At 37.8% G+C, this 27,223-nt stretch overlaps 1 protein-coding gene across 2 annotated transcripts in view; it reads right to left on the bottom strand.

The window, feature by feature from the left end:
• The window catches only part of glt1d1 (glycosyltransferase 1 domain containing 1), a 51,882-nt gene extending 24,659 nt beyond the window's left edge, over positions 1 to 27,223 (bottom strand). Inside the window, exons 1-6 of one of the 2 annotated variants that reach the window (XM_061986097.1) lie at positions 26,195 to 27,223; positions 21,242 to 21,393; positions 21,017 to 21,122; positions 9,561 to 9,612; positions 8,670 to 8,706; positions 5,577 to 5,633 (exon numbers count right to left, since the gene is read on the bottom strand). In XM_061986097.1, the coding sequence (XP_061842081.1) occupies positions 5,577 to 5,633; positions 8,670 to 8,706; positions 9,561 to 9,612; positions 21,017 to 21,122; positions 21,242 to 21,393; positions 26,195 to 26,262 (472 nt within the window). In that variant the 5' untranslated portion in view covers positions 26,263 to 27,223. The remainder of the gene's footprint in view (positions 1 to 5,576; positions 5,634 to 8,669; positions 8,707 to 9,560; positions 9,613 to 21,016; positions 21,123 to 21,241; positions 21,394 to 26,194) is intronic. The other variant, XM_061986098.1, reaches the window with a different exon arrangement.

Consider the following 27,223-nt stretch of genomic DNA (forward strand, 5'->3'; position numbering starts at 1 on the left):
CTGAGGCGTTCCTCAAGGCACCCCTTTGAGTCTTCTCCTTTTCGGCAGCATTATTTTTTTTTTAGATGCAGACGGTAGTCTTTTGTTCAGCTTATTTAGTTATACTAGTGGTGTTTCTCAATGTTCCAGTTTAATCTCTTTTTAATCATTTGGGCTGTTCAACTGGTGGCCTGAATGTTCGGTTCAAAAAAACTTGTGAGAGACTCACATTTTTGCAGCAGATTTAAAAAAAACTAGAGTGCTGTTATAGAGATGATATTTGACTAGTTTTTTTGCAGAAGGTTCTAAAAGAAACAGCAGAGTGCTCTTGTAACTCTGACAAAATTAATGGACCAATATTAAATGTCTACAGTAGAGGATGAGGGTTCTTAGGAATAAACTAGGAATGCATAGAGAAGAGAGAAGTCCGGTCCCCAGGTCCTTAGCTTTCTGGAAATTTGGTTCTCACATCAATTCAGTGGAATATCCCTGCTTTAGGTTAACATTTAGTAGAATCACAGCATGGATATGTCTTAAATAGGCTGGCTCAACTGAACACTGCAAATGTTCCCCATTGCTTTTCGAGAACAGCTCAAACTTTCTTTTTAAGTCAAAACAAAGATTGTTGATTTAGATCTGGGCTAGAACATCTACCATGCTGTCTTTGAACCAGTTCTGTGGAGTTTTGGCTTGCTGGGAACTAAATCTTCTCCAAAGTAGTAGAAACAGATTACCCTTCGAGATTTGACGAGATTTTTCTGTCATGTTCCCTCTCTACCTTTACAAGCGTTTCAGGGCCTGCTGCTGAAAATCAGTCCCACAACATCATGCTCCCACTACCATGCTTCACAGAGGAGCTGGTATGTTTGTGGTGATCTGCAGTGCTTAGTGTTCACAGAAAAGCTCAATTTTTGTCTCACCAGACTAAAGAACTTTCTTCATTTTTGCCAATTCATAAGAGAAATTTGATGTGAGCTTTTTTCAACAGTGGCTTTCTCTCTCATACACCTTAGACTGCTGAAGCACCAGTGCACCAGTTGTAGCCTGTACAGTCTCTCCCATCTGGGCCACTGAACTCTTAACTCCTTCAGAGAGGTTGTAGGTGTCTTTGTGATCCCCATCACCAGTGTTCTTCTTGTCCGATCAGTGTGTGAGGACAGCCAGCAGAAGGCAGAATAATATCTTAATTATAGATGTACCTGACTTCTATGGGATACCCAGTGAAAGGGAAATTTTCTTGTAGCCATTTCCTGTCCTAAACTATTAACTTACCCTTTTTATCTTTATGTTGCAATTGTAGTAAGAACACTAATAGAACAGAGACCTCCCAGACACAGGTGTTTATATACTACAATCTCAAGACACATTAACCGTACTCTGTTAATGTACTCTGTTCTCTATGATCTCTGTAGCACTGCAGGCATCAATTCGCACACTTTCTTGGCTAAATAATTATAAGCCACACCCACCTAATTTTTGGAAAAATTCTATTTTGTACATATATTGGCTGCACAAGTCTATAAGTCACAGGTGTACACATTGAAACATTAAAAAAAAGGTTACAAAGGCTTTGTGTTCATTGACAAATTCAACAAAAACGGTGCCTTTAACACGGCATACAGTAGCCTAAGAGCGCCGTCTTCGTCCTTCTCCTCCACCAGCGCACAGGGGCCGCCATGTTGGTCTTCTTCGGTGTCAGAGCTAAGGCTTTTTTTCCCTTTCACTTTTGTCTTGAGGCTGGTCGCTCCCTGGGCTTGAGCCTTTTTTTTGTTACGCGGCGAGGTGGCCTTTCATGGCCCGTTAGTGGTGGTAGATTTCAGTTTTTGATGGCTGGGTCGATCACTTTCAGCTTTGGCGTGGCACCTTGTCCATTTCAACGTGTCCCCTCAATGATGAGGCTGAGTGGACAAAGCGCTAAATTGCTAAATAAATGATTGTGTGAAGGCATTTGATTTAATATGAACTACTTAATTGGTCCACTGTGACCCGTTCGGCAATTTAGTTGATCAGATGTGAAGAGGCTAAATTTATTGGTGCCGTGTGAAGCTCATAAATTTGGAAAAATCTATAAATTAGACGCAGCATTGTATAAAGTGCAGTGTTCGAAGTGGGGAAAAAATGTAGCGGCTAATAGACCAGAAATTACAGTAATGTTTGTAATTAATTGACACTAGCTTGTACAATCTGTTTTCACTTTGACATGAAGTGCCGCTAATTTTTTTTTTTTGCAAATTCTTTTGAAAAAAGCTAAATATTGAGGCAATACAAAATGGGGTTGAATACCTCGAATGGTATTTTATCCATACTTGCCAACCCTCCCGGATTTTCCGGGAGACTCCCGAAATTCAGCGCCTCTCCCGAAAACCTCCCGGGACAAATTTCCTCCCGAAAATCTCCCGAAATTCAGGCCAAGCTGGAGGCCACGCCCCCTCCAGCTCCATGCGGACCTGGGTCCGCTTTCCCACAATATAAACAACGTCTACAGTAAAGCAGTTCGTCTGCCGTAAACAGCAATGTTGTGACACTCTTAAACAGGACAATACTGCCATCTAGTGCATTTGATGAAAGCACTTTTGTGCGTGCCCACAGCAATGTATCATCAGAGAGGGTGTTCAGCATGGTTAGAAAGATAGAGAACATGACAGAGAATAGAACAAGGATTGACAATTCAACCCTTAACTCAACAATGAGTAGATGAGTGTTATGTGTGTGTATATGTGTAAATAAATGAACACTGAAATTCAAGTATTTCTTTTATATATATATATATATATATATATATATATATATATATATATATATATATATATATATATATATCCATCCATTCATCCATCCATCCATGTCTACCGCTTATTCCCTTCGGGGTCGCGGGGATACATATATATATATATATATATATATATATATATGAAATACTTGACTTGGTGAATTCTAGTTGTAAATATACTCCTCCCCTCTTAACCACGGCCCCCGCCCCCACCCCCCACCTCCCGAAATTGGAGGTCTCAAGGTTGGCAAGTATGATTTTATCTCATGTTTAAAAGGGCACTTATTGTGGAATAAAGACCATACTTCACTAATGATGCACACATTTTTCTTAAATCTCTCACTTTGGAAATTTAAAAAATAGGACACCTGTAGTATCAAACACACCACAGTACCTCAATTCGGTAGGAATATGGAATTTAGTAATTATTTGTTACAAGCTAAGGATGAATGACCAATTAAATATATTCAAGGAGCGATAGGGTAGAGAGAGAGTACCACTGATTAGAGAGTGTGTATTGACCAAATACAACATATTTTTACCATTAATCCCGATGAAAGCAATAAGTTACCCAACGAGAAGAAAGAGTAAAAGCTTCTTTAGCAGCATCCAAATAAATGCAGCAATTATTTCAGAAGCACAGTTGTAGTAATCAAAACAGGTGAGCACAACTGTTTTTTCCTTTCATAAATTAATTTATCCGAATTGCTCCATCTAAAATCAAAACATCAGAGTACAGTATTCTCCGAGAAATAAACAAAGACAATTGATCAAATAAATATAGACTGCACAATGATACATTTAAAATGATGATACCTTATATTTAAAGATAAAAGCAATCTAAATTATGGTAGCTCCCTTAAACACATCAGGAGAAAAGAACACTTATGTTGTAAGTCGTCAAGATTGAACTAAGGGAAGAGTATGTGGGCAATTAGTATGACTTGCACCAGTTGTAAAATGTGGTGACGAATGGCCTTAGGCTAGAGCGCTATTAATCAAGTGCTCCTCTACACAGCACCAAAGTACTAGAGTGGACCTCCTCTTGCCGAGTCCAAGTTAAAAAGGCATTAAAATGCATACATCATTTGAATTATAGTTGAAAAAAAGTATTGCTACAAAGTATGTTGTGGTTTGTACACTTTTATGATGCACCACAGTATAGATAACTGCTTCTGATCTGATCTGTTCTCAGTGCAAACTGGTTCTGACCGTTGCCGTGGGATGCCATATTCAAACTAATCTATAAAACTACTATTGATGTGCAAAATCGTTATTTTCAAATTAAAATTATTTATAACTTCTTACCCACGGGGAAAATGTTAAAATTATGGAATATGACAGAGTCAGATGACTGCCGATTTTGTTGTCAGGAGTCTGAATCCACCCTGCATTTGTTTTGGTATTGTCATATTGTGTCTTCCTTTTGGGTGGAAGTTGAAAAAATGTGTTTAAGGATTGGTTTGTTTATGAAGCTTGATGTGGTTTCTGTTATTTTGGGAGAGTTCATTGACAATCATGATTTAATCAATTTAATTATAGTACTCGGTAAAAGGTTTATTTTTAAGGCCAAAAACAGATATTCACTTAGTATTACTTTCTTTAAAACATTTATTCAGTATTTTTTAACTTTAGAAAGTTACATGGTTGAAAACGATAATGATGCCAAAAAACATTAAAAAAAAGATGGGAAGTCCTCAAAGGCTTATGTTGAAAGTGTAATTATGTTTATAGACTATATGCTATCTGTTGTTGTATTCCCTAATTTTTAGTGACCTGAACATAATCTGGCCTGTACATACATTTTTTTTGTTTTTTTTGTTTTGAAAATGTAATTTTGTTTATAGATTATATGCAATCTGTTGTGTTCCAAAATGTTCTTCTTTTTTTTTTTCTCAGTGTACATGAATGAAGGTGTGTGTTGCTGGACCCGACTTGGACATTATCTGGACTGGACCTGGTTTTAAAAAAAAAAGCCTTTAAACTAAGCCAATTTCATTTACAACCAGGTCTGGTGAAGATAAGGTCCTTTTTTTTTTTTTTAGATAAGATAAATAAATATTTTCTTGGATAAAAAAGAAAGTAAAACAATATAAAAATAATTTCATTAAAAAAAAAAAAAAAAAAAAAAAAAAAAGTAATTAAATGAAAATGTTAGTGGACCAGCAGCACAAACAATCAAGTGTGCTTCAGGGACTGTGTCCCTTGCAGAAGTGTTGTCCATGTTGTGGGAACCAGAATATTGATAGCAGAAAGAAACCCCTTTTGTGTGAGTGGGTGTGTATGAGTGGGAATGGGGGAGGGAGGTTTTTTTTTTTTGGGTTGATGCACTAGTTGAAAGTGTATCGTGTGTTTTTTTTCTATGTTGATTTAATTAAAAAAAAAAAAAAAAAAAAAACTGGTTCTGACAATATTTATATCTAAAAATATATTGTGAGAAAAAGTAGTTCGGGAAGAAAGAAACTAAACTAAAATACCACAAAGACCTCTCACACACCGATTCATATAGCTGACCCCCACTCTGACGTATTTTAACTGGCAGGTGCTGATTTGGATCTTATTTTACAAAGAGCTTAGGGACAAAAATGTACCCCGAGCTGCACTGAACAGCCATGCTGTATGCGAACCAACATGGTTGTAACCAAAAACTTTAAAATACTACAATATAATCAACATTTGACAAGAATACAGTATTTATCAAATGGTTATCTCACTTTCAACAGATCAAGGTTTTACTTTTTAGTGACACCATTTACTTTGCATGCATTATTTAATATGCAGTATTACAAATATTTTCAACAATACTGGTGATGTAAGAAAGTGGTACCTGCACTTTGCAAGAATTCAGTCCAGTCGAAATCCTCTGAAACGTCTGTCTCAATACCTTTGAAATAAATGCAGATACAGACCAATATAAATTCAATAATTGGTGTCTTTTAGCATAAACACTTTAATCAGAATTCCATCCAACCAATTATTTTCTACCGCTGGTCCCTTTCAGGCTCCTGGGGGGCTGGAGCCTATCCCAGCTGCACTCAGGCGGAAGGCAGGGTATATCCTGGACAAGTTGTTTTTTGAATTATAGCCCTTATATGGCTGATGTGTGTTGCTGGAGACAGATAGAATATAGTACAGAAATGTTTATGACTGTCTAACTGGTGCAGCCAAGTGTAACAAAATAGGTCACAAGGCTAGGAAAGAAGCCCTTTAAAGTTTTAGATTTCTCAAAGGCTTGAAAAAAAAAAAGAGATCGGAACTGGAAAAAAAATAAATATTGATTTTCCTTTGTGGACACTAACTGTGAAGGACAGATAAGTTATGGCAAAACAACACACAAGTAAGAAATCGGGCTTTAAATATGGATAGTGTTGGGTAGTGGAAATGTTTCAATGTCAATGACCTATTCTACAGTATGTAGAGGAGGCTAGACTGGGTAACAATGGCTGAACCCCACCGATATCCCAAGTGGACATCTCTGAAATAGTTTTGACAATTCCCAGGGGCAATGCACTACATATATGAGGCTGACCCTGAGCTGCAGATAGTCAATTTATTTCAGGGGGAAAAAAAGGTAAATCTCTGCACCAAGGGATTTCAGGTTTATTAAACATAATCACATTGAAGACATTGGACGTTAGTGTGAGCAGACTCGAGACAATAGAAGTTACTCCTGGTTTGGGAAACGATTGGGATCTTTGAAAAGGAACTTGAATGTGTTGCAATGTAAAATCGCTCTTTAAGTCACATTTAATGGTGGATAGATGTTTTTGTGATGGTAGTTAGGCAAAATTGAAAAAAATGTAATGAAAAATGAAAATAATATTAATGTAACGTAATGTATTTACTAACCAAGTGAACAGATCACATTTTTAGAACCATTGTATCAGATCAGTGAGTAGGGATTGGTGCAGAATTTGGAACTACAACAACCGAAATTCGCCAGTACTACCTGGTATCGATTCACATAATATCAGATGGTGCCATATTTCGATATCTTTGTTGCCCATGACGTCACGTTCGCATGCAGACTAACCAAATTGCTTCTGGGTAATGTTAATTTTTTCAATGCCAACAGAGTGAATGATAGAAATCACTTAAACGTTAAGTAAGGCTTCACTTTTCCAAAATGCGCTAGCTTGATAATTATTGGCTTTGCTATATACATGCTATTGATTAGCATTAGTGATTTGAAATGGTGATTTTAACACCACCAAATTTGGTCATGAAAACTACAACTAAGATGCACGTTACAATCAAACCGCAAGTGTATAATAGATACAATACTTAAAGTATGAAGACTTCCTGTAGGGCGCAACATAGGATTAGACATACATTCAAGGCAAAGACTACTTAATATTTAGGCAAAGTGCATCAAATACGGCTGCAAAATTATATTTAGACAAAATAAAAGCATGTTTTATTGTAAGTCTATGAGTTTGAGTATGTTTAGAACTATATTTAGATATTTTTTCATTTATTTAATCGGGAAAACGAACATCAGAATAACTGCAATTGCATGCTTACGGACACAGACGCACACGCCCTTTATGGCAAAGATGGCGCCAGTTGTTTAGTTGGCCATACTCAGGCATGTGATTTGACCACAATGAAAAAGACTGAAAAAATTTCCGGGGGTCTGGGGGACGAAGGTGCCCCCCAAAGCTCCTGGTTTTTCCACCAATTTAACATGCTAAAATTAACAAAGACAGCACCATTTGAAGAAAATATTTTAGTGTTTAAAGACATGAAAACATTATTAATAGAACATACATTGCTTCAAGTTGTTTCATATGTTTTTGGCGTTTCGCATGTACTTCCAAAGCCTTGAAACCTCGTGATCCATAGTCAATATTATCATGACACCACGTGCACAAAACCTTTCCGGGACGATCGATTTTCCGAATAAAATCACCGAACAAAGTCGTAACTTCCTTCTTCCCAACAGTATCAGTGATTTCCCTTTCCATCCAGTCCCATCGAAACTTATTTTTGACATGTTTATCAATTTCTTTTACTCGTAAAGCATCCTTTCTCTAGAGAACCGACATCGTTTACATATGGAAAATGGCGGTAATAACCATTATGAATAATGACGTTATTAACGTCATCATTCATAACAGATGTCCTGATTGGTCACAAGGAACATATCGACCAATCAACTACGGCGTAATATAAACTACGTCTCGAATCTTGATTTAGGGTCGGAAAAAAAAACCGAAAAACGGGAGATAATTTTTATTTTTTTCCCGAGATTAAAAAAGACGGAATTCCGACTTTAGACGGAAAAATCACATGCCTGCATACTCTATATACACGACTCTGCTATAGCCTGTACACTATTGTATTTGCAACTGCATGCAAAGTCTAGTATACAATACTTGCAAATGAGACTCAGAAATGTCATAAGAAAACAAGTTATAACAACTGGATGGCACAGTTATCATAAGCAGCTCATTTCTGAATGTTACATTAAATCATTACATTTTATTATTAATCAACTGATATTTATTAAAATGCCAAAAAGTACTGAAAATGTGTACCTTTGCATACCGGTTTTAATTTTCAGGTACCGAGAATTGGAATTGGTTCAAATGTGAACACTACCCACCTCTAATTTTTAATGACATACGATAGCGACTGTTGTTGATGCATAAAAACAAAAAAGAAAGAAGAATACAATTATTATATGGCCTGGGGAATGCAACCAGACAATGATCATTTAATCTATGCAGTTTCCAAACAAATCTCCTGGCAGGAAAACATGTGTAAAAACAGGAAGAGATTTGGATTGTCCTACATAGCATGCTAGCCAATATTAACAGCAAATAGAACTCTGCATTGGTGAAAGCACAACAACAGAGCAAAAATGTGAACGAGAGCGCTTTGGTGAGTCAGGGCTGCACTGGCCTGCAGAGCTCACCTTGAGGCTGGACATACGTTTTGCTGCTCTGGGAATGCTTTGGAGGAAAAGACATCAGGTTAAAATGAGAAGACTTTTAAAGGCTTGTGCATTCACATGTAGCTGTTCATAAATAAAGACTATAGAGTACCGGTAAGTCACTCCATCATATTTGTCTGGCATGTATCTTGGTCTGACTACAATTTCAGACAAACTCAGCCTTCCAAATGACAAATTTCTCAACAAGGCATTTAAGATAACAGGAATTTCTTCAATATCCATCGAGTGGATGGAAAGTAAATTGACTCCTTGTTATTACACTGGATAAACTCGTGTTATTTTTTCTCTGCCACTGTAAAAGTCCTGTCAGCCCACTGCCAACCCTAAACGACAAAGATAAAGCATGCCACCAGTCTCGATCGGCTGTTTATTGCTAGAATATAATAAAGCACTACTATATTGTTTTAATGCCAGATTGGTATTAAGTAGGCAGCCTATTGTCTGTGTAGTAAAAGCACTTCTGTTACTTTTATAATCAAAGTTGTCAGGCTCTTGGTGTTCGTTGATGTGTCAAGAATGTAAAAAAAATGACAAGCATTTTGCTCTCACTACTCGTATAGTGTACTAAACAAAAAAGCATAAAGACCTACAGGGCAGTTTATCTAAGTTAAAGTACCATCTCTTGCATTTGTAATAGTTGCATATTTATGTGGTGAATGTGAGTTGAAATTAGGAGTGAACATGAAAGATAATGCATACAAGAAAACAAAAAATAGTTGTCATTAAATAGGCACACAATGAAATTGTCAGTTAGGAGAAAAACAGTATTTGGCATGTGGGCCACAGACCTGCCACGAAAGTCATTAATATGGAACATTGTAGATGAAATGGGAAGAAAAAGTAAAGTCATACCAAATATGACATGGCTTCTTGCTTCATTTTCTCCGTAAATGCAACTGCAAACCTGTTCAAAACACAAACTTGTCATATAACCCTTGCAGACGTCATTTTAGTTAAAGACTTATCTAAAAAATGTATATAAGCGGCGACAATTACTAACAGGGAGTGAAATTGTAGCAACAAGGGTAAAATGACTGAATCCCATACACAAATAGCTCACAGAAATCTTTGTTTTGAATCATAATTTAAGTACTTACGAATACCTCAATTTACGAGCAGCTTAAAAGGGAACATTATCACCAGACCTATGTAAGCGTCAATATATACCTTGATGTTGCAGAAAAAAGACCATATATTTTTTTAACCGATTTCCGAACTCTAAATGGGTGAATTTTGGTGAATTAAACGCCTTTCTATTATTGTGACGTCACATCGGGAAGCAATCCGCCGTTTTCTCAAACACATTACAAACACCGAGTCAAATCAGCTCTGTTATTTTCCGTTTTTTTCGACTGTTTTCCGTACCTCGGAGACATCATGCCTCGTCGATGTGTTGTCGGAGGGTGTAACAACACGAACAGGGACGGATTCAAGTTGCACCAATGGCCAAAAGATGCGAAAGTGGCAAGAAATTGGACGTTTGTTCCGCACACTTTACCGACGAAAGCTATGCTACGACAGAGATGGCAAGAATGTGTGGATATCCTGCGACACTCAAAGCAGATGCATTTCCAACTGGACTGGACAGATCAGCTTTCAGGAAAAGAGAGCGGATGAGGGTATGTCTACAGAATATATTAATTGATGAAAACTGGGCTGTCTGCACTCTCAAAGTGCAAGTTGTTGCCAAATGTATTTCATATGCTGTAAACCTAGTTCATAGTTGTTAGTTTCCTTTAATGCCAAACAAACACATACCAATCGTTGGTTAGAAGGCGATCGCCGAATTCGTCCTCGCTTTCTCCCGTGTCGCTGGCTGTCGTGTCGTTTTCGTCGGTTTCGCTTGCATACGGTTCAAACCGATATGGCTCAATAGCTTCAGTTTCTTCTTCAATTTCGTTTTCGCTACCTGCCTCCACACTACAACCATCCATTTCAATACATGTGTAATCTGTTGAATCGCTTAAGCCGCTGTAATACGAGTCTGAATCCGAGCTAATGTCGCTATATCTTGCTGTTCTATCCGCCATGTTTGTTTTTATTTGCATCACTGTGTGACGTCACAGGAAAATGGACGGGTGTATATAACGATGGTTAAAATCAGACACTTTGAAGCTTTTTTTAGGGATATTGCATGATGGGTAAAATTTTGAAAAAACTTCGAAAAATAAAATAAGCCACTGGGAACTGATTTTTAATGGTTTTAACCCTTCTGAAATTGTGATAATGTTCCCCTTTAAGATAAGAACTGTCTCGGCTAAACATTAACTCATATTACTACTGTAGTTGTTGGTACTACATTTTGTTCGTGTTTTTTATACAATATTTCTTATATAAAACATAATTTTTCTTTTTAAACGGCATTTTACATATTGGAATTGTGCTGTTTTGTGGAGATCAAGCTAATATATATTTAAATTTATTTCAATGGGCGACGATGATCTGAGATACAAATGTTTTGAGTTATGAGCTCTCTCATAGAATCAACCGAGCTTGTAAGTTAAGGTACAACTGTATGTGGAATTAACAAGAAAACAAAGAATAACAAAGTCATTTACATAAGAGTGTGTTTTTGTTTTTTGGATACATTTTACAGAGTGGTAAGTGTAGTTTTGTAATGCAACATATTTTTTACTTTTGTATTCCGTATTTCTGTGAAGAAGAAATGCTATTTTTTAAGCTGTTACATTGAGATTAATTCTGATTGCTACATATTTTTACATCATCATTATATTTGTTCGAATACTGCTTGACAAAGATGCATTCATTTGGCTAATTAGAAAGACTTCTTCCATCTGCCGCAGTCACAAGACTCTGTTTCGCCAATCTAACGTAGCCGCACTTATACTTCACACTAAAAAATGGCCAGATGTCAGCACTATTATATTGTTAGTGACTGTAAAATGTGCATATTTTGTAGTACATGCTGTTGTAGGGTCTGTCTGTCTCTCACAAGCACAAACACAAACACACACACATGCACAAACACGCACGCGCGCGCACACACACACACACACACACACACACACAAACTACGGTTGTAGTACCATTGTACCATTAAAAATAGCTAGTCAATTAATCAGAAGTTACTCACTAGTTACTCAGTGCTTGTGTATTTTTTTTCACTGAATACTTGAGTAATTTACTCAAGGATGACTACTTTTTACTTTTACTACAGTCATATTATTTTAAAGCATTGGTTCCCAACCACCGGTCAGCAAATTAGTACCACATTTGCTACTGAGCCACACAGAAACATACGGTAACATGATTTATAAACGACCACATTTTCTCCGACTTAACTTTTGCCTGTCCAACTACAAGCTTGTTTATACAATAATTGTATGATACAACTCCTGATATGCGATGAGGTGGCGACTTGTCCAGGGTGTACCCCGCCTTCCGCCCGGTTGTAGCTGAGATAGGCTCCAGCGCCCCCCGCGACCCCAAAGGGAATAAGCGGTAGAAAATGGATGGATGGATGGACAACTCCTGATAGGAAGTCACCATATGTTATATATGTTATATATTTGTTACATGGGACAATGTACAATAATGTACAAATACAATGCAAATGTGACAGATTGTAGCAAAAGGCTAATTTCCATCTGCAGTCTCCAGCAGGTTGATGGTAAATATAAATGAATAAAAAGTTAAATTAAACAGCACCAACATGAGACATAAACAGCACAATAAAAATACATAGACTGAGATTTAATATACAGATAAAATAAAATGGAAAGCCATATAAAACAGTAGGTTGCTGCATGACCTCAGCTCAGGAGAGATCAAGAATAAAGTCCCTATAGCAGTTAAAGTGCGATGGAGAAATGCTATAGTGCTAAAGTTTAAGTGTGCTAAATTGTTGCAAATAGTAAGTGTGTTGAAGAAAGAAAATACACATCCCCTTGGCCCAGTAAGTTAAAGTGTTGGTGTTATTGCACATAGCCTTATTGCATCAGTTTGCATTAGCAGATGTGTTTAGACATGGACAATTGCACAGAAAGTGCATATATAAGTGTATCTATGAATAAAATATTGCACGGAATAGGAATACAACACTTTTAGAATAGAAATAGAAAGCTGTGCAAATCAATTGGAACTAGCTGCAAGGATATCTAGTTTTATTACATATCTATGCTCTTGTCCTTGACGGTAGTGTACCACATATAACGTATCAGATATGTTAGCCAAAAAATAATCCCACAAGCTAATAAAAATTAGTACCAAAAAGAAAATATTTGAAGAGCTTTTTTGCACTCACTAATTCAGCATTATGTTGTGTTGTATTTTCTATGCACTCATTTTTGATTTATGTATCTGCCACACATGGAAGGCCAATCTATGAAAAATAATGCCTACATTAAACTGGTCACTGGTGCAAAAAAGTTTGGGGATCCCTGCTCTAAAATAACGGTAATCTTACTTGAGTATATTTTTGGGCTACTCTATTCACCTCTCGGGAATGCATTTACACTGAAATTAGCATAATGCAGACTTAAAATGCCCGACTTAGCTAACTGATTTTGACTAATTTCAGTGAAAGTAAACATTTATTGTCAGTCATCTGCTGAGAACACTGTTTTTAATCTAAGGTTGTGTCAAGGTTTTGGTGAGCGTTGCTTGGAGCGTGACCCCACGGATGCGGAGATAGCAGCCGAAATGCAAGTAAAATAATTTATTAGTCACAGAAAGCAGTGAACAAACAAAAACAGCGCACAAAGCAACAGTCTACAAAGTAAAATGATCCAGCACTGAAGGAAGGACCCAGGTGGAACCAAAAAGAAGTAATGAATGAGAACCAGGTGTGCTGACAGGACATGGAACAGAAAGTAAAGGTGCTTCAAAACACAGAGACCAAACAGGAAATACTGACAAAACAAGAGCACCGGGACAGGAAGTGATTCTAAACACAGGAAGTATAAACTAGAAATAGCACTGGACAGGAATTAACACCAAAACACAGGAAAACCCAAACATGACCAAACTGTCAGTAGCAAGCCATGTCAACAGCTTTTTTTTATATATATTTGTTGTGAGTTTTACTCTGAAGTAGAAGAATACTATTGAAAGACAGTTCTGGCAGTAACTGGATATACTGGGGGTGTCAAAAAAAAACAACATTTTTGAATGAATCGTAATTCTTATTTGTAACGATTCTTAACTGATCCACAAAAATTATTATTTGAATTTTGTTTATTCATCCTGTCCAGCCACTCTGTGAAATCAATCACATTGTTGATGTAGATGCCCACATCTCTTGTACAGATTCACTTTGGAAAAGACAAGTGTGGGATACTTCTTCTGTTGCCTTATTTGTATTTGACTTTATTAAATGTTTGGGTAGAATTTACCAAACAAAAATATTTTTCTTTTAAGTTATATAGACCAGTGGTTCTCAAATGGGGGTGCGCGTACCCCTGGGGGTACTTGAAGATATGCCAAGGGGTACGTGAGATTTTTTTAAAATATTCTAAAAATAGCAACAATTCAAAAATCCTTTATAAATATATTTATTGAATAATACTCCAACAAAGTATGAATGAAAGTTTATAAACTCAGTGAAGCACAAGCTCAGGTTTCTCACTAAAATGTCTGTCAAAAAGAACTGTGAAAAGAAATGCAACAATGCAATATTCAGTGTTGACAGCTAGATTTTTTGTGGACATGTCCCATAAATATTGATGTTAAAGATTTCTTTTTTTGTGAAGAAATGTTTAGAATTAAGTTCATGAATTCAGACGGATCTCTATTACAATCCCCAAAGAGGGCACTTTAAGTTGATGATTTCTTCTATGTGTAGAACTAGAAATCTTTATTATTGAATCACTTGTTTATTTTTCAACAAGTTTTTTGTTATTTTTATATCTTTTTTTTCCAAATAGTTCAAGAAAGACCACTACAAATTAGCAATATTTTGCACTGTTATACAATTTAATAAATCAGAAACTGATGACATAGTGCTGTATTTTACTTCTTTATCTCTTTTTTTCAACCAAAAATGCTTTGCTCTGATTAGGGGGTACTTGAATTAAAAAAATGTTCACAGGGGGTACATCACTGAAAAAAGGTTGAGAACCACTGATATAGACAATTATCACAGCTGTTTATCTATTTTATGGAGGAAAGTAGTTAATTGTAAAACTGGCACCCAATGATATTTAAAAGGATGGATTTTGAATCAAGAATCGATTCTGAATAGAATTCTTACCCCCAAGAATTGAATCAAATCAAACCGTGCGGTGCCCAAAGACTCACAGCCCTAGGAAACACTGCACTGACTCGGATATAATACCTGACTTTTTTTTAAATCTGCAAAACAGTCTGAAAAAGACAAGTTATTTTAGGGTGTTACAACCAACAGGTTGCATGCTGCAGTGATATTATACAGTATATTGAAAGTAGGGCGTTTCAGAAAAATGCTATTTGATTCCCTCATCTCTAACAATGTAATGAAAACTAGCCAAAAACAGTGGTGGGTATATTTGTAAATGGTAACTGGTAAATGGGTTGTACCTGTATAGCGCTTTTCTACCTTTTTAAGGAACTCAAAGCGCTTTGACACTATTTCCACATTCACGCACTGATGGCGGGAGCTGCCATGCACGACGCTAACCAGACCCATCAGGAGCAAGGGTGAAGTGTCTTGCTCAAGGACACAACGGACGTGGCTAGGATGGTAGAAGGTGGGGATTGAACCAGTAACCCTCAGATTGCTGGCACGGCCACTCTCCCACATGCCTTGATTTAAAAATTTAGGGATTTATGGGGCTATCAAATACACAAAAACAGGTACCAACAAGTAAGAAAAGTAGGTTTTGCATAATAGGACCCCAACTTAAGAGGTGTTTTGAGATAAGAAAAAGCCTTGGAAATAATATTAGAAAAATTAAATATAATTCTCAATCTTAAAAAGAAGCAAAAAACATTTATCTATGCGTAAATCTACATGTATCTACATGTGCAAGCAGCGGAGCTGGTTAACATATGAAAGTAGCGTACAGTATGTGTGTTTGCGAGAATGGCAACGTGTTGGCTGAGTGACATCAGTGAGTGAGTGGGCGAGTGAAGAGAGAGAGAGGTAGTGCGTGCACTGCGCAGTAGAGTATCCTGCAAAACTAATAATGAAGCGATTGTCACAAATCGGCGGCCTCCTCAGTCTGACCCGAAAGCAGAGCTTAGCAGACCCATTTCCAGGTAAAGTGAAGGGTGTTACCCCCGACGAAAACATTAGCCCTGGAGGGAATGTCTGCCCTGTGCTCCTCAACTATGGGAGCCGAACAGCAGGAAAGGTGTAACAACATTATTACCTGTCACTCTTCATAACTCCTTGTGCAGATCTGAATGCTTACTATTTAAATGTTTACCTAAGTTTGAAGCAAAGGTGGTAATACCAATCGCCACATTTGGCGAGGCATGTTTTAAAGCAACACTTACAGCGTGGCGCCTCCCTGTTTAAAGTGTCACCTTTATCGTTAGTTTTGAAGTCCAAATACCTCCATATTGCACTTCACGCACCCTCCTTGTTAACCAGTAGAAATGCCGTTTTTTTTTGCAATTCTTCCTCTCCGCGATGTTATTGTTTGTATGCCCTTTGTGTGTTTTGACACACTCATCATCATGCGCCTCGGCTCTGTAGTCAACGCCGCACAGCAGTATAAACGGAACCGGTATTTTTCAAAAGGTGGTACAGTACCGTTTTCAATTGATTAGTACCGCGGTACTTTATTGGTAGCGGTATACCGTACATCCCTAAGTAAGACTGTCAAAAATAACGAGTTAACTCATGTGATTCTTCGCCAAAAATATGCATTAATCATGTATATACACAGATTAATCATGTGATTTATTTTGACTGCACCTTAACTTGAAAAGCGACGTGGGTTGTTATATGGTCAGTGATCATGTCAATACGTACATGCGTCACTGCAACAATGAGCAAAGTGTTGTGTTTCGCAGGCAAATGTTATTTCAAAATACACCCTGACTGGACTTTAGATAAAACGGTTACCAAATTTTGAGCAAATAAATAACGTGCATTCGAGTAAAATATATGTTTTTAATTTGACTTAAGGGGCGGACTAAAACAAATTCAATTGATGTGTTTCGGTTTCAGCTGGCGTTTTTTTTATTGCCAATTTTGGAAATACATTATTATAATGTATGTCCAATATGAAAAGACGTCTTTCAATAACCATTTTCTTGCATTTGGATCATTCCAGAAGCATGAATGCGCTGCTGTTGTAATGGTCCACCGTCTACCTGTAGAGCATTAAAAATAGTTGTATTTTATATTGCATAAAAGTTGGTACAGATAATAGATGTGTGTTATTTAAGGGTGTAACGGTACGTGTATTTGTATTGAACCGTTTCGGTACGGGGATTTCGGTTCGGTTCGGAGGTGTACCGAACGAGTTTCCACACAGACATATTAAGTAGTGTACCGCACGTTGTGTAAACAATGCACACAAAGGCAAAACACACGGCATGCTAGCAGCGACCGGGCTACGACAACAAAGCGAAAGTGGTTTGCCGACATTGTTTAGCAGCGGTAAGGTATGCTTCTGGCAACACGTCAAACATGCTAACCCATTTGAAGCGTCACCACCCCCGAGTGAACATCGCTTCACCGACGAGAAAGACGAGCGTCGTGCAAAACCCACATTCAAGCAGCCTCTCCTCGGCGAGTCAGGCAGGGCTAAAGCAATAACAAATGTCGTTGGTGTTTTTATAGCAGCAGATTTAAGACTATATTGCATTAAAAAGTAGATTTTGACACACTTCTTCTTTCTGCAGACAATGTGGATAAACTGATTTTTCTGGCAAAAAACATAAAGATTGAGTGAAAGTCACCAGGGTTAAAGGCTGGGGGGGGAGAAAAGTTAATCTGAGGCTGAGTTGACTTGAAACTGTTTAATGTTGCACTTTTTATATGAAGAAGAAAAGTTTTGTCATTTTATTTAATCTGAGCAACAACTTGAGGCAGTTTAATGTTGATTAAAGTGGACCCCAACTTAAACAAGTTGAAAAACTTATTGGGGTGTTACCATTTAGTGGTCAATTGTACGGAATATGTACTGTACTGTGCAATCTACTAATAAAAGTCTCAATCAATCAATCAAAAAAATCACTTTATATGTAGAAAGGTTTTGTTAAGAAACCATTCTAAACCTTATCTTATTTAGTTTTTATTTTATATATGTTGACCACATTAACCCTGGCAATGGACCCTGTGTGTATATGTATGTTATTATTATACTTAGCATCAGTGTTGGGTTAGTTACTGAAAAGCAGTAACTAGTTACAGTTACTAGTTACTTCATTTCAAAAGTAACTCAGTTACTAACTCAGTTACTTACACCAAAAAGTAATGCGTTACTGTGAAAAGTAACTATTTAGTTACTTCTTTTTGTCTTTTTTTTTAAAGCTCCCATTAATGCCCTTTTAGCCTTCATTTCAGTACTGTTATTGCACTGGAGAATAATACAATCTGTTGATCAACTTGACATGCATTTGCATCACTGAACTCTGCTAAGCAATGTGCTCTACATACAACACACAAAGACAAAGATATGTTACAAAGACCAATTTGTTTCTGGCCAGAACAAATTGACAAAACTATTTTAAATAGCTGCAACATAACGTACATAAGTAACAAACAGCATAATAACAGCATAGCTGTAAAGAAAGAAAGGCACACACTACATACACAAAGCCTAACCAGGCATTTTCTTCCTCAAGTAATTCTGACACAAAATCATGTCTGAAGCCCAGAACACTCTACACATTTCCCCAGTTTTAGTTTAGAGATAAGGAAAAATTGGCCTGGCCCACTAGGATCCCTCTTTATGTTTGTGAACTGTATAGTCTATACATTTAGAGTGATGTGATAATCAAACACTCTAGAAGTCTAGAATGAAAGAGTATATAAGAGAATTGACAGCAACGTTCCCTCTCAGGAGCACGCCTGTGCAATTGTGCACTGCTCAAGTGTCCTCTGCGCACGGCAAATCTATGCCACGCACAAAATTAAATAAAAAAATAAGCGCATAACAATTTGACACGACACGACAGAGAAAACCGTTTTCGTCATCATTGTTCAAATATTGTAACGTCTGTCGAGACGCTTTGAGGACATGAATTCCATCCATCACTTTACTGAGCAAAACTCTTTATTGTCGGCCATAAACACATCACCAAAACATTAGTAAAAAAAATGATATCTAGCAAAAGTGGTCATTTTCTGCAGTACAAACCAGACCAAAAGTAACTTTGTTTTATCAACAGCTGCCGCTCGCTCTTTCTCACGTGCGCCAACACTTGCACATATGGCACTGAGCCAGTGATGCGTTTACAGCCACACAAAAAGTCGGACAACTCCAACACCACACATAAAGTGTAATTCCAGGTCGTTACACTATGATTTACCAATCAAATGTGTGCTTATTCTAGTGTCATTTATTAGGAATCTTAATTTATAAATATTAATCATTAAATGCTGTTAGTATATTAAATAAATACTAATAAAAATATATTTTTTACAAACAGGAAGTTGCAGGAATGTACACATGATCCCCTGCTTACATCTCATTATGCAACATGTGAATGTTTTAATGGGAACTAAATGCAATGTCTGAAAGGGGTACCAATTATTTCCAAAGCAGGACCTCCACCCAGACAAACAATACAAGTACACAGTTCATGAAAAACAATATTTGTTGTTATTGTCATTGTAAGTGGGCCTAAACACTTATATTAGAAATGGAAATGACTGCTGTCATTTGATTATAATAATAAGAGAATGTTGTCTGTGTATCTGTGTTGGCCCTGTGATGAGGAGGGGACTTGTCCAGGGTGTACCCTGCCTTCCGCCCGAATGCAGCTGAGATAGGCTCCAGCGACCCCGAAAGGGACAAGCGGTAGAAAATGGATGGATGGATGGAGATTGAACTTGTTATTTAGTCATGTTTGGGACAGGTGTGCTGCTGGTGTAGCCACAGTGTGCACGTCTAAAGTTGCTCACATGGGCTCCACTCAATGCTCAGGGACTTTTTGCGTTTGCTCACACACATGAACAATTAGAGGGAACATTGATTGACAGAGTGTGTGTACCTTCAGCGGTGAATGATGAGAAGAGGCAGAGTTAATCCTTAAATGGTGGAGGTGAAGTGTCATTGGATCCTCTATCTCTCTTTACTAGCTTCGTCGAAGCATGTTGCTTATGTAGCTTGTTTCAGCAGATTTGAATTGCTGTTTTGGGCAGTAGATGGGATCTTTGATCCAAAGCACAATTTACATTTAACTAAAATGTTCTTTTCTTTGTGCTCGACAAAAGAAAAGTAGTGAAAATATCTCCATGTTAGCAAACTCGACTTCTGGCTCCGCCATGATCAGACACGCCCCCCCCCCCCCCCCCCCCTCTCCACACTCACACGCACACACACCCACACAGAGCGCATGTCTCTCTCTCTTCTCCGGCTTGACACAAGAAGAATCAGAACAATGACAGAGCAGCACTCCGATAAAACACACTTTATACTACATAAAAAGTAACGTAAAATAACGCAGTAACGCATCATGTAGTAACGGTAACTGAGTTACTGAAAATAAAAAATAACGCGTTAGATTACTAGTTGCCGCCGAAACTAACGGCGTTACTTTGTAACGCGTTAGTCCCAACACTGCTTAGCATTCATGACTGCCTGCTGTTGCACTGATCAGCCTAGTGGTGGCTCACATCCATCACACACAGAGCTATTTCTATTTTTGGGCAGAATTATTACAGTGTTCCCAATGTTAAAAGGATAAAGCCATTGTTTACAAATGTGGTAAATAAATAACCAAAAAATGTATATTTTGTTGTTTTCTTATTGTACCGAAAATGAATCGAGGTATGTACCGAAACCGCAATTTTTGTGTACCGTTACACCCTTAGTGTTATTAGTTCATCACACACAGGTTGGTCGATATAATAATATGAATGTGAAGGGCACATAATGCCAGTAGTGCACGCAAAAAAATATATTTTTAATTATAATTTGTATTAATAGTTCACACGCAACAGGCCCCCCAATAGTGCAAACATTGTTATAGATTGCACACGAGCGCAGGTTATTTGGATCTCAGTAGATCAGGCCCAAAGTATTAGTATGAAGTGAATGTATTACTTCCAGGATGAAGCTGTCACTGTCTTAAAATGTTTGACTGTAGAAACCATACATAACCATTGTGTTCCAAGATTTGATTTCGCAAATAATCCTACATTTGGCTAGCTAAATAATAATAATGAGTCCAAATAATGATATTACCTTGCTTTAAGTAGAACGTTTTCCATAACTGCACGCCTCTTCTCAACTTTCACATCTTCATTGATGTCTGTTCCGCCAAAGACAATGCCAAAAGGTACTTGAATGTCTGTTGTGAAGGTTGTACATGAGATTTGTTCAAGCAGATGAAGGACATGTAACATGTTTCAAGCTCTGTGATGGTTTATGAGATGACACGACTGATTGAAAGAAGAATATGCACTTTACCTAGGAGAAGTCTGCCGGCTTTGAAGAGATGAATGGCAAGAGCGCCATCAAATTGAATATTTTGTGATAGCAGGTTTGCTAAGTCAGAAGATGACTGAAATTCTTCTGCATGGTGGAGCTCACAAGTGTGTCCTGCTGATTCAATGTGGGACCTGAAAATATAAGGAATATGATATATACTGTCACAGGATTGCACAAAAACTGGATTCACTCTAACAATATTTGTTATTGAACTGCACAACCAAATGTTGTCTTTTTACTCAATGAATCACCTGCACTGTTAGCATGACAGCCAACAATTCCTACTTACTCTCACTATCGCATACTTGCCAACCTTGAGACCTCCGATTTCGGGAGTTGGGGCGTGGTTAAGAGGGTAGGAGTATATTTACAGCTAGAATTATTATTTCATTATATATATATTATATATATATATATATATATATATATGTATGAAATACTTGACTTTCAGTTAATTCTAGCTATATATATATATATATATATATATATATATTTATTTTATTATGTATATATGTATATATATATATATATATATATATATATATATAGTATAGCAGTTGTGCACTGCACTCTCTAAAAGCCGTAGATGTTATTGTCACATATGCATGTACAGTAGATGGCAGTATTGTCCTGTTTAAGAGTGTCACAACATTGCTGTTTACGGCAGACAAACTGCTTTACGGTTGACGCAAACATGACTGCTGTTGTTGTGTGTTGTTATCGCGCTGGGAGGACTTTAATGAAACTGCCTAACAATAAACCCACATAAGAAACCAAGAACTCGCCCTCGATCATTCTACAGTTATAACATGATTGGGCAGGCTCGCTGTTTATATTGTGGGAAAGCGGACGTGAAAACAGGCTGTCGACACGTCACTCAGGTCCGCCTGAATTTCGGGAGAACATTTTTCCCGGGAGGTTTTCGGGAGAGGCGCTGAATTTCGGGAGTCTCCCGGGAAATCCGGGAGGGTTGGCAAGTATGCACTATCCATTCGGGGCCTCGCCGGCCAGGGATGTAAATGCTAATCCTGTCTTTTGCCGAGTCTTAGGAAGTGTTTATAAGTATTTTTGAAGATGATTAATCAGCTGTTTAAGTGGAATGTACATCTTAGTTGTCTATTTAATTGCTATATTGTTGGATTGCACGTCATCTTCTGACATGTCCAACTGCCTTTGCCTTCGACAAGCTTATTTCTAGCAAGTAAAGTGAAAGCAGAGCGAAAATGCAGCATACATGTACCTGTACTGTTTTTGCTTGTAGAAATTGTTCCAATAGGGATTTTGGAAAAATGTTACCACACAGTTCCTTAGATACAGCCATCTCAATTATTTCTACAGTCTGGGTAATTTCTTTAAAGGGGACCTTTGATCATTTTCCTCTTTTCTGGCTTATAAATGTTGGATATTCGTGTTAAACAGTGTCAAGGCATCAAATCAAATGATTCATGCGTTTGGGCGTGGGCTTGCATGCCGTGTTTGGATGCCTCTGTTTGCAGACTAATTATTGGTTTGCAAAAAATATTTTTCCGACCAATTAGGTGAAATTGCATAATTTTCCCACGGCACACCAAACAATATCTCACGGTACACTAGTAAGTAAGTAAGGAAGTACATTTTATTTATAAAGCGCTTTTCACATATATAATCACAAAGTGCTGTACAAAACATAGGTGAAGTAAAACAACAATTCAATTTAACACAACAGGGGCAACATCATAAAAAAGATACAATCAAAGTGGATTAAAAATGATAGTTAAAAGGTGCCTTAAGTAAAAGCTTTACTAAAAAGAGAAGTTTTCAAATGTTTCTTAAAAGTTTAAACACAGTCAAGAAAGGGAGTGGTGCAAATTGTTCCAGAGCCTGGGAGCTGTAGCCTAGAATGTCAGGTCTCCATGGGTTTTAAAACGAGTTTTGGGGATCTTTAGAAACCCTGGCCTGAAGACCGGAGGCTGCGCCCTGAAGTGTAGGGGCATAACAAGTCAGTGATGGTCTGAGGGGCCCCACTTGCAACGCACCAAATGTCAGGACTAACATTTTAAACTCAATGCAGAATTTAACGGGAAGCCAATGAAGAAACGGGGGTGAGATGGGCTGTTCTGGGTGCACCGGTCAAAAGTCCAGCAGCCACATTTTGTACAGTCTCAAGTCTCTTCAGCGTTGACTTGTTGAAAAGGGTGAAAAGACAATTGCAATAGTCAATGCGAGACGAAATGAACGCGTTAATGATCTTTTCGAGATCCAATTTTGACAACAAATTTCTCACTTTAGAAATATTTCTGAGATGATAAAAACAGTTTTTGGTCAGTTGACAACAGTGACCCTCCAAAGACATTGACTGATCAAACACAAGCCCAAGGTTTCTGAGGCTGCTTTTAACAGATGCACCCACAGCACCACGGGAGTTCTTGATCAGGGAGATATTTTTATCGGGGGCAATTATCAGAGTTTCCGTTTTGTTTGAATTTATCTGGAGTAAATTTGACAGGCTAATCTTTCCTGTAATAAAATGGCAACCAAGGTAATCAAAAAGGTCAACCAACAAACGAGATTTCTCTACAGAATCTCCTCTCTGGTCAACAAAAGCACCTTGAAGATTCTAGTGGGAACTCTCATTCAACCCTTTTTCGATTACGCTTGCACTTCCTGGTACCCTAGCACCTCCAAAACCCTCAAATCTAGACTCCAAACATCCCAGAACAAGCTAGTCAGGTTACTTCTAGACCTCCACCCCAGATCCCACCTCACTCCAACCCACTTCTCCAAAGTGGGCTGGCTCAGGGTGGAGGACAGAGTAAAACAACTTGCACTGAGCCTAGTCTATAAAATCCGCTACATCTCCCTGATACCGAAGTACATGTCAAACTACTTCCATAACGTAAATGACAGCCATAACCACAACACCAGGGGGAGCTCCACTAACCACGTTAAACCCAGATTCCGATCTAACAAAGGTCTTAACTCATTCTCTTTCTATGCCACATCAATATGGAATGCACTCCCAACAGGTGTAAAAGAAAGTGCATCTCTATCTTTCTTCAAAACCGCAAAAAAAGTACACCTCCAGGCAACTTCAACACTAAACTAACACCCTCCCCGGATAGCAAATAATCAAATGTTAATAATCTAAGGTAGATACTTTTTCTTATGCTTTCTGATCTCTCTCTCTCTCTCTATGTCCACTACTTGCTGTACAAATCCTACCAAGTCAGACCTACACTGTTTCAATGTCCATTTCTCTGATGATGCAATTGTTGATGCTGATTGTTGATGACAGAAGTGTTGATACCAACCAAACCTAACCCCCAACCACCCCCTCCATATCCCACACCCCGGATTGTAAATAATTCAATGTATATACTCTGATGATAATCTTGTGTGATGACTGTATTATGATGTTAGTATATATTTGATAGTATATATTAGGGTTGTGAACGATAAACCGATGCGACCGAGTATTCGATTCAACAAGTGAGCGATTAGGCTGCATCGGTAGCAGACTCCTCAATCAATGCGAATAATCCATGAATTCCTAGCTGAATCGGTTATAGAGTCATGGATCGGTTATCGCAAGACTTTGCATGGGTTGGCTAGATTACAATATGCGCCAGCGTCTCTAAAACAACGAGAGAGCTGAAGCTACTCGCCAAACGCGGTAGCCGCCTAGCTGGTATTAGCACGAGTGATAAACAAGGGACAACACGGAAAATGAAGGAGGAGGAGAACGAAAGAGTCAGTCTGACCGAAGGTGATAATGGACCGAGAAATATTTTCAACGCATCGGGGAGACAGAAATCCAAAGTGTGGAAAGTTTTTGGGTTTTATAAGAAGGAAGGGAAGCTCGACAGAAGCCATGCTATTTGTAAATTGTGTCGAGCATCGTTGACGTACACTGGCAGCACTACAAATCTCGACCAGCATGCAAAGAGGAAACACGGCCAAGAGTACGGTGAGTTAAAACCCCGTGCCAACGAGCAGGAGTGTGCAGCAAGCAGTAGCACACAGCCAGGGAGCACCATTCCTAACTTATTCGGGCAACTTGGTCACAATTCAGCACGCGCTGAGGAAATCACAGCGTCAATTACGCGTTTTATCGCCAAGGGATTATGCCCTTACAACATTGTTGAGTGGGAAGGATTTCAGGAGTTCCCATCCTACAATTCAGCCAGACTTTTTTTGGTCCTTGTCTAAAAATAAATACATTGACATGTGATTTTGTTGTTCTGATTTTTTTTGCCAGTGCCATAAAGCCACAATGCTTGGGGATTTGGAGTCTTGAATATTAACCGTCAAATCGAATCGTATCGTTCGGAATCGAATCCAATCGAATCGGTGTGTAATAAAAGGATATCGTTTTTGAATCGAATCGTAACCTGTGTATCTAGATGCATATTAAATCATTTATCAGAGAGAGATGTGCAACCCTAGTATATATCTATATCATGAATCAATTTAAGTGGACCCCGACTTAAACAAGTTGAAAAACTTATTCGGGTGTTACCATTTAGTGGTCAATTGTACGGAATATGTACTTCACTGTGCAATCTACTAATACAAGTTTAAATCAATCAGTTACTCAGTACTTGAGTAGTTTTTTCACAACATACTTTTTACTTTTACTCAAGTAAATATTTGGGTGACTACTCCTTACTTTTACTTGAGTAATAAATCTCTAAAGTAACAGTACTCTTACTTGAGTACAATTTCTGGCTACTCTACCCACTTCTGTATAAGAAGTAAGAACTGCACCAGAAAACCCACTAGTGTGCCACGGCACAGTGGTTGAAAAACACTGCCTTATATAAAACAAAAGCTTTTTACAACAGTAGTTCCCCGGGTTAATAGTTAACTTATCAGCTGTACTTCACTGACCTGACCTGAACTGAGTGCAGTCTCGCATCAGTGCACACGGCACTATAGCTACGAAGTAGTTACCTGATTCGCTCAGCTGTGGTGTGGTTCCCTGTTTTGGGTTCCAGGCAAGCAAGGAAAAGTAATTTCATTATCTTAATAATGGTCTGATACTAAGTGAACGGACGTGAGCGAGTGTTTAAATAAAGGAGCAACATGCGGAGCCTCTAATGTGCTAATGTAACCAAGGGAGAGGCTTGAAAACACAGCACCGTGTCACGTGTCCGCCTTTTATATCATTCCCTGGAAACACGTAACGGTGTAAAATAACAGTGCAACACGTGTTACTTTTTTACCTCAATTAAATTTTTTTTAACTAACTTTGGAACCAGCACATGTGGCAAACTAACTTGGGTGCCCGGAGATGTGGCGAGAATGTGATATTAAAAAAAAAAAAAACCAAAAAATGCCGACGGGCTACTTCCTTATTTCTACGGTGACGTCACAAAGACTGAGCAGAGCGAGAAACTACCAAAATGCTGCATCTGTTGTTTCATCCTGAACAATATTCATGACAAAAGTGTGCTTTGTTTTTGAAGATGTGCTATTTGGATTTACACTATATGAAAAAAAAATTGAAAAGGAATTTTACCTGTGCAACCTCATTATACCATTGGCTACGTTTTATATTCTGTATATATCTGTTTTTTGTGCCTTTAAAATAATTAGAACTCTACTTTAAAACGCTTTCTACCTCTAACAACCAAAAAGCTGTGAAAACTATGATGATGTGTTCTAAATTTGGATTATTTACGGAATTTATGTGAGCCAAAGGCTATACATTTTGTTACAAATATATATTTTGCATTCTATTTTAGTTACTTTATTAAGTTTACAACCCCCGGCGCTGTTTTGTACTGTTTCTGTACTTGTTTTGATTATTTGTATTTCTTGATTGTATACAAATGTTGCATATTATAAATAAAGGTTTATAAAATTTAAAAAATATATATTTAAAAAAAAAAAACACCAAAATGCATCTGTCGTTTCATCCTGGACAATATGCATGACAAATTTGTGCTTTGTTTTAAAGATGTGCTATTTGGATTTACA

The sequence above is a fragment of the Nerophis lumbriciformis genome, linkage group LG12 (genome assembly GCF_033978685.3).
Source record: "Nerophis lumbriciformis linkage group LG12, RoL_Nlum_v2.1, whole genome shotgun sequence".
NCBI classification, from domain to species: domain Eukaryota; kingdom Metazoa; phylum Chordata; class Actinopteri; order Syngnathiformes; family Syngnathidae; genus Nerophis; species Nerophis lumbriciformis.